The sequence below is a fragment of the Babylonia areolata genome, chromosome 30 (assembly GCF_041734735.1).
Source record: "Babylonia areolata isolate BAREFJ2019XMU chromosome 30, ASM4173473v1, whole genome shotgun sequence".
Lineage (NCBI taxonomy): Eukaryota > Metazoa > Mollusca > Gastropoda > Neogastropoda > Buccinidae > Babylonia > Babylonia areolata.
Window position 1 is genome coordinate 20,904,614 of NC_134905.1, and position 7,814 is coordinate 20,912,427.

General features: G+C 45.0%; 1 protein-coding gene across 1 annotated transcript in view; it reads right to left on the minus strand.

The window, feature by feature from the left end:
• Positions 1-7,336, minus strand: part of LOC143275481 (cytosolic phospholipase A2-like) — a 33,904-nt gene extending 26,568 nt beyond the window's left edge. Inside the window, exons 1-3 of the mRNA XM_076579630.1 lie at positions 7,026-7,336; positions 1,436-1,469; positions 673-754 (exon numbers count right to left, since the gene is read on the minus strand). Coding sequence (XP_076435745.1) covers positions 673-754; positions 1,436-1,469; positions 7,026-7,336 — 427 coding nt within the window. The remainder of the gene's footprint in view (positions 1-672; positions 755-1,435; positions 1,470-7,025) is intronic.
• Between the last annotated feature and the right edge of the window lie 478 nt (positions 7,337-7,814).

Consider the following 7,814-nt stretch of genomic DNA (forward strand, 5'->3'; position numbering starts at 1 on the left):
AGAGGACTGGCCGTACTGAGTGAGTTAACCACTCGGCTACTGCGCCCGTCAGACACATGAACACATTGCTATCTCTAAAAAAAACATGACTGCTCTAGTTGGAAATACACTCTGACCAAGCAACTGACATCAGGAATTTTGACGTACTGGCCCGGGGTTTTCCACTGAGACAAATACAGTTTCAATGTCAATTTCAGTTTCTCAATGAGGCGTCACTGAGGTCGGACAAATCCATATACGCTACACCACATCTGTTAGGCAGATACCAGCCTAGCCAACACCGCTCTCTATTTGTATTTGTGTTTGTATTTGTATTTCTTTTTTTTTTTTTTTCATCTAGCTTAAAGGGGTGGGTGACCATGGAGGGGTTTAAAGCACACACACCTTGATTTGTCATGAGATGTTACCCCCGAAAACGGAGTATAGCTGCCTACATGGCAGGGGATGGGGGGGGGCGGGGCGGGGGTGGCGGGGGGCAGGGGGGGGGGGTACAAACGGTCATATACACACGTAAAAGCCCACCCACCTGTGCACATACGAGTAAGCGTGGGAGTTGCAGCCCCTGAAGGAAGAAGAAGACGAAGAAGAATAGAGGTTATGAGATATGAGAATAACAGCAGCAACAGCAACACTATCACCACCACCACCAGCAACAACAGGGTGCCCACTCACCGTAATCCTGTACACAGCCGTTGGTGATGTTCCTTCCACAGATGACCTTGACCGTCAGAATGATGCATGGCTCATGCTGCACCTGCAACACACACAGACACACCCACCCACACCCACCCACAGGCAACCCTCATGTTAAGATAGGGACAATGTCTGGGGTCGCTATGGAAGCATACCTACATCCCAGTTTTACTGTCCCTTGTATTGGAAAAAAAAGAAGAAAAAAAAAGATGAGCTTATTGGTTAAGATAATGTGTCATCAACTGTGTTTTGTGGGTGTGCTTTTGTTAAATGAATGTTTATTTCATTATATCTTACTTTTTTTGACTCACTTGCGTAAACAAAGTGAGTCTATGTTTTAACCCGGTGTTCAATTGTCTGTGTGTGTCCGTTGTAAACTTTAACATTGCCATTTTCTCTGCAAATACTTTGTCAGTTATCTATTATCGTCGAAAACAAATGATTTTTTTAATTGTCTTGTCTTGTCTTGTCTTGTCTTCTCTCTCTCTCTCTCTCTCTCTCTCTCTCTCTCTCTCTCTCTCTCTCTCCATATATGGGGGGGGCATTCGTTCTTCAATTTCTAAAGGTTGCTGGGATGTGCAGGTCTTTTAATGATGATGACATGGGAGAATACGGCAACACACACACACACACACACACAAACACACACACACACACACACACACACACACACACACACACACACACACACACACACACACACACACACACACACTGTTTTCAGAAAACACAAATGACGAACCTTGTACGGTTGACACGGATGGCAAGAATCGAAACTGAAACAGGAGAAAGATACGTAAGACAAAGACAAATAGTATTACATGAGTTATAATATAGTTAGTTACCTCTATCGACAAGACCACACACACACACAGACACAGACACAGACACACACACACACACACACAAACACACACACACACACACACACAGAGTTTCAGTGAGCGTCACTGAGTACAGACAGACAGAGAATGGGACAGACACAGAGCGTCATTCACACACACACACACACACACACACACACACACACACACATTGAACACACACACACACACACATACACACACACACACACACACACACACACACACACACACACACACACACACACACACGGAACAATGTCCAGTCTTGTTACAGTCAACTTCCTAGATCCTGGCTTCCTAGAAGGGAGAATTTCCTTCTCACTCTTCAAACAGAAGCAATCTTCTTACCAACGGAAACAATGGTAAAGAAGAGTCAGCCAAAATAATATCTGCTTTTGTAACAAACTGGCAAAGAGAGAAAGAGAGAGAGAGGGGGGGGTAGAGCGAGGGAGAGAGAGAGGGAGGGAGAGAGAGGGGAGGGAGGGGAAGAGGGAGGGAGGAGAGGGGGGAGAGAAAGAGAGAGAGAGAGGGGGGGGGGGGAGAGGGAAAGGAAGAGAGGGGTAGAGAGAGGAGGAGGGGGAGTGGGGGGGGAGAGAGGTAAGGGAGAAAGAGAGGAGAAGGAGAGAGAGAGAAGGGGGCGGGGGGCAGGCGGGGTAGTGGGGGGGCTTGGGGGGGGAGAGAGGGAGAGAACGAGCGAACGAATGGATGAGAGAGGGAGAGAGAGAGAGAGAGAGAGGGGGGGGGGTGAGAGATATAGAGTGGGTGAGAGATAGAGACAGACAGACAGACAGAGGCAGTTCAGCACAGTTCAGTTCATTTCAGTTCAGTTACTGAAGGAGGCGTCACAGCGTCCGGACAAATCCATATGCGCTACACCACAGATGCCTGACCAGCAGCGTAACCCAGCAGGCTTAGTTAGGGCCTTAAGTGCTAGAGACAGACAGACAGACAGACAGACAGACACAAAGAGACAGACAGAGACAGTCAGGGAGAGGGAGAGAGCGACAGAGATAGGGAGACAGACAGAGAAACAGACAGGCAGACAGACGCAGAGAGAGAGAGAGACAGGGGGACAGAGAGAGAGAGAGAGGGAGAGAGAGAGAGAGAGAGAGAGAGAGAGAGAGAGAGAGAGAGATGGATAAACACACTGAACACTGAAATGTTTTAATGAATAGGCCATTGGCCCATGTCATCAGACACACACACACACACACACACACACACACACACACACACACACACACACACACACACACACAGAGACCCATTCACACACGCGTATAAACGGATTCACGGACCATATAATAAAATTATGAAAGAGAACACGGATATGAAAGTGTACGTATGAAGTTTTGAGTGGAAAGTCCATTACGTTGAGTCTTTATCAAGTGTCTCAGTTTCATGTCAATCGGAAATACACACATCCGCGAGGCTTAAATGTCCGCGAAAACATGCGGCTTCAAATGAAATCGCTTTGAAATGCAAAAACAAATGTTCAGAAATGTGGAGTGATGGCCTAGAGGTAACGCGTCCGCCAAACAAGCGAGAGAATTTGAGCGCACTGGTTCGAATCACGGCTCAGCCGCCGATATTTTCTCCTCCCTCCACTGGACGCTTAGTCATTCGGATGAGACAATAAATCGAGGTCCCGTGCGCAGCATGCACTTGGCGCACGTAAAAGAACCCACGGCAACAAAAAGGTTGTTCCTGGCAGAATTATGTAGAAAAATCCACTTCGATCGGAAAAAACAAATAAAACTGCACGCAGGAAAACAACAACAACAACAAAAAAAAAAAAGAAGAAAAAAAAAAAAAGGGGGTGATGCTGTAGTGTAGCGACGCGCTCTCCCTGGGGAGAGCAGCCCGAATTTCACACAGAGAAATCTGTTGTGATAAAAAGAAATACAAATACAAAACGAGTATATATATATATATATATATATATATATATATATATATATATATATATATAAAGAAGAAGAAGAAAAAAGCATGATACCGCACAAACTCTTTTTGATTCAGCGTGATTTACAAACATTATAGCTAGAATTTTCCTCTTTCCTATCACTCTCTTCGTTTCTGCCCTCCCCCCACCCACACCCCCGCCCCCTTCTTGACTGTTGTCTCCTTTTTCTGCCTTCCCAGTCCATTCCCCTTTCTTTTTTCTTTTTTTTTTCAAGCTCACATCCTCTCAACGAACCTCATACCTCAAAGACAGATGTTAAACACAAAGTTTGCATCAGTTATACAAATATGATCCTTCATCTCCCCCTCCTCCTTCTTCTTCTTCTTCTTCGTTCATGGGCTGCAACTCCCACGTTCACTCGTATGTACACGAGTGGGCTTTTACGTGTATGACCGTTTTCACCCCGCCATGTAGGCAGCCATACTCCGCTTTCGGGGAATGGATACAAGAATGATCCAATGCATTTCAAAGGATTTTTCGCAACAGAAACCTCTCAAGTGTCAGTTTTAATTAAGTCTTATGGTATCCACTGTTACCAGTAAAAGTTACAGTCTGAGTCTTTTATTTGTTGCAATCTTTTGTGCTGTAGCCATTTCATCCGTGATTTACATTGTACGTTTAACTTATTAATTTCCTCTGTTATGAGTTGTTTAAAAAATTATTATTATGATTATTATTATTATTATTTTTTATTTATTTATTTATTTATTTTTTTAATAAGGTATAATGTAATATTTAAGTGGTCGTCTCTTGGTCATCCCATCTCTCCATGTAAGAGGCATGAAGCTTTGTTGTCGATGGTTGATGATGATGATGATGATGATGATGATTTATATTCTTTAAAAACTGTTGTGCTTTAAATCCGTTTTGAATGGGTTTTCGTCCACGAGATGTATACTGTCACACACACACACACACACACACACACACACACACACAACGTACATATGCACACAACGCACACACACACACACACACACTCACACAACACACGCACAACACACACACACATAGAAAAGCCACCGTTCACTTTCCGCTCGCCAAAAAAAAAAAAAAAAAATCGCTGCTCACTCAACCAATGACGTAACAAATGACGTTTTTTCCGTCGTCTCTCTCACACACGGATGACACTTCAAAGTAACTTCACTGGTCAACGTAATTTTTTTTTTCCCTGAAAACCACGGACAGGAATGAACGACAAGAAATAGATGAGTCAACGCCATCATGGCTCACTTTCGATTCCTATTGATTTATTTTAAATAAAACAAGAGAGGCAAGGCCTTCAAGACTCACTTGTGACTGAGAGTAAAACACACAAGCTTTTTATGTATTGAGTATAATTTCAAAATGTAATGTTTAAGATGAGAAAGATCAGTTTAAAGCAAATTAAGTCCCCTAGCATTAATTACAGAGTAATTTCCCTTCTTTACTATCTGCACCAAAACGTTTGCAAAATAAATAAAACTTCCATGCTTAGCAAAAGAAGTTCCTGTTTGAACAAAAAATGATAATAATGACTGCTCTTGTTGTTGGGTCAGAATATCAGATCAAAGTGCCAAGTTTAGAGAATACAAAAAATATAAATATAACAGCAAATGCAGTTTGCATATAATTAGGCTTCATTATTTATTTTTTTGTGACCATCCCAGAGGTGCAATATTGTTTTAAACAAGATGACTGGAAAGAACTGAATTTTTCCTATTTGTATGCCTAATTTGGTGTCAAGTGACAAAAGTATTTGCAGAGAAAATGTCAATGTTAAAGTTTACCACGGACACACAGACACACGGACACACACACACACAGACAACCGAACACCGGGTTAAACATACTCACTTTGTTTACACAAGTGAGTCAAAAAGGAGGATAAATCATCTCTCCCCCCCTTGATTGATTGATTGATTGATTGATTGATTGATGTGAATACTTATATAGCGCCTATCCTCGGCCAGAGACCAAGCTCTAAGCGCTTTACAAACACGGGGTCATTTGCACCACAGGCTGCCTACCTGGGTAGAGCCGACTGACGGCTGCCACTGGGCGCTCGTCATTAGTTTTCTGTGTCATTCAATCAGATTTCAGGCGCACTCACATACACACTCAGACATACATGTAACTTTTTACGTGTATGACCGTTTTTTTGTTTATTTACCCCGCCATGTAGGCAGCCATACTCCGTTTTCGGGGGTGTGCATGCTGGGTATGTTCTTGTTTCCATAACCCGCCGAACGCTGACATGGATTACAGGATCTTTATCGTGCGTATTTGATCTTCTGCGTGTGCATACACACGAAGGAGGTTCAGTCACAAGCAACAAGCAGGTGTACACATAATCATTTTGACCTGGGAGATCGGAAAAATCTCTACCCTTTACCCACCAGGCGCCGTTACCGAGATTACAAAAATAATTACAATTATAACAAGACAGGCAAGGTCTTCAAGACTCACTTGTGATACACTTTAAAAAAAAATCTAATCGTTAAAATGTGTTCTCTATTTGTTATTATAAAGCTTCGGGTTAAAAGAAAAAAAGAAAAGAAAAAAAAGTCCCAACAGCAGATTCGACGTCCGCGTGTTCGGGTGAGAAGAAACTGTCTTACCCATTACACTATCGTGGCTCCTTGAATAGTGTTAAAAAATATATTGATTAATTGTGCGTTTTCTATTCATTCATTCATTTACCATTGCACTTGTGTCTTATAAACCTTACGGTTTCGTAACAATAAAATCTATTCTATTTTAATCTATTCTATTCTATTCACCTATTGCAACACACACACACACATCATAACACATCGCACATCGCAACACATTACACATCGCAACACATCACATATAACACATCACACAACGCAACGCAACGCATTTCGACAATCGCAACACTCTGCAACACATTTTGTATTTGTATTTCTTTTTATCACAACAGATTTCTGTGTGTGAAATTCGGGCTGCTCTCCCCAGGGAGAGCGCGTCGCTAAACTACAGCGCCACCCTTTTTTTTTTGTATTTTTTCCTGCGTGCAGTTTTATTTGTTTTTCCTATCGAAGTAGGTTTTTCTACAGAATTTTGCCAAGAACAACCCTTTTGTTGCCGTGGGTTCTTTTACGTGCGCTAAGTGCATGCTGCACACGGGACGTCGGTTTATCGTCTCATCCGAATGACTAGCGTCCAGACCACCACTCAAGTTCTAGTGGAGGGGGAGAAAATATCGGCGGCTGAGCCGTGATTCGAACCAGCGCGCTCAGATTCTCTCTCGCTTCCTAGGCGGACGCGTTACCTCTAGGCCATCACTCCACATCATCTATCGCTACATACATCACAACACTTCACAAAACACAACACTTCGCAACACAACACACAACACACATCGCAAAGACATCACACATTTCGACACATCACAACACACCACACACCACAGCACCACACACATCACACCACAGCACAGCACACCACACCACACCACACACAGCACACCACAGCACACCACACCACACACCCACCTGCTCACGGTTTGAGAAGCCTGGGCTGAGTCCATGGGATGAGTCACGGTTTGAGCAGCCTCAGCTGAGCCCATGGGATGAGTCACGGCTTGAGCAGCCTCAGCTGAGTCCATGGGAAGAGTTATGGTTTGAGCAGCCTGGGCTGGCTCCATGTCCATAGACTGAGCGGGATGAGTCAGGGTTTGAGCAGCCTGGGCTGAGTCCATGGGAAGAGTCAGGGTTTGAGCAGCCTGGACTGAGTCCACGGTTTGAGCAGCCTCAGCTGAGTCCATGTCCACGTCAAGATTTTCTATGAACCCCCTGGTGAGCATCTCCAGGTCTGTGCCGCTGGGATGAAAGGTTCCGTGGGCGGCGTCAGTGAGAGTTCTCTCCGCCTGTTCCACAACGTTCAGCTGAGCGCCTTGGCTGAGAGACTGGTGTTCAGAACGGATGTTCCCGTCTTCGGCAGGGTTGCTGGAACGGAAGCCTTCAGCGCGGATGGAGTTGGCAGGCGTGTCTTGAGGATTCCTGGGTACTTCCGGGTTCCCGAGGACGTTGGAAACGACCTGACTGTTTCTCGCAAGACGGTCAGCGGCGGTACCCCCCTCGCGTTTGTGAAGTCCTTGTGCCCGCCAGTCTTCAGAGAGGGGGTGGTGTACAGCAGCAGACGAGGCAGAAGTCAGACGACCCGCAGTGCGGGGGGCAGTGCGGGGGGCAGTGTGGAAATGGGGGGCAGTGTGGGGGGCAGCAGTGCGGGGGGTGGGGGGCAGTGCGGGGGGCAGTGTGGAGATGGGGGGCAGAGTGGGGGGC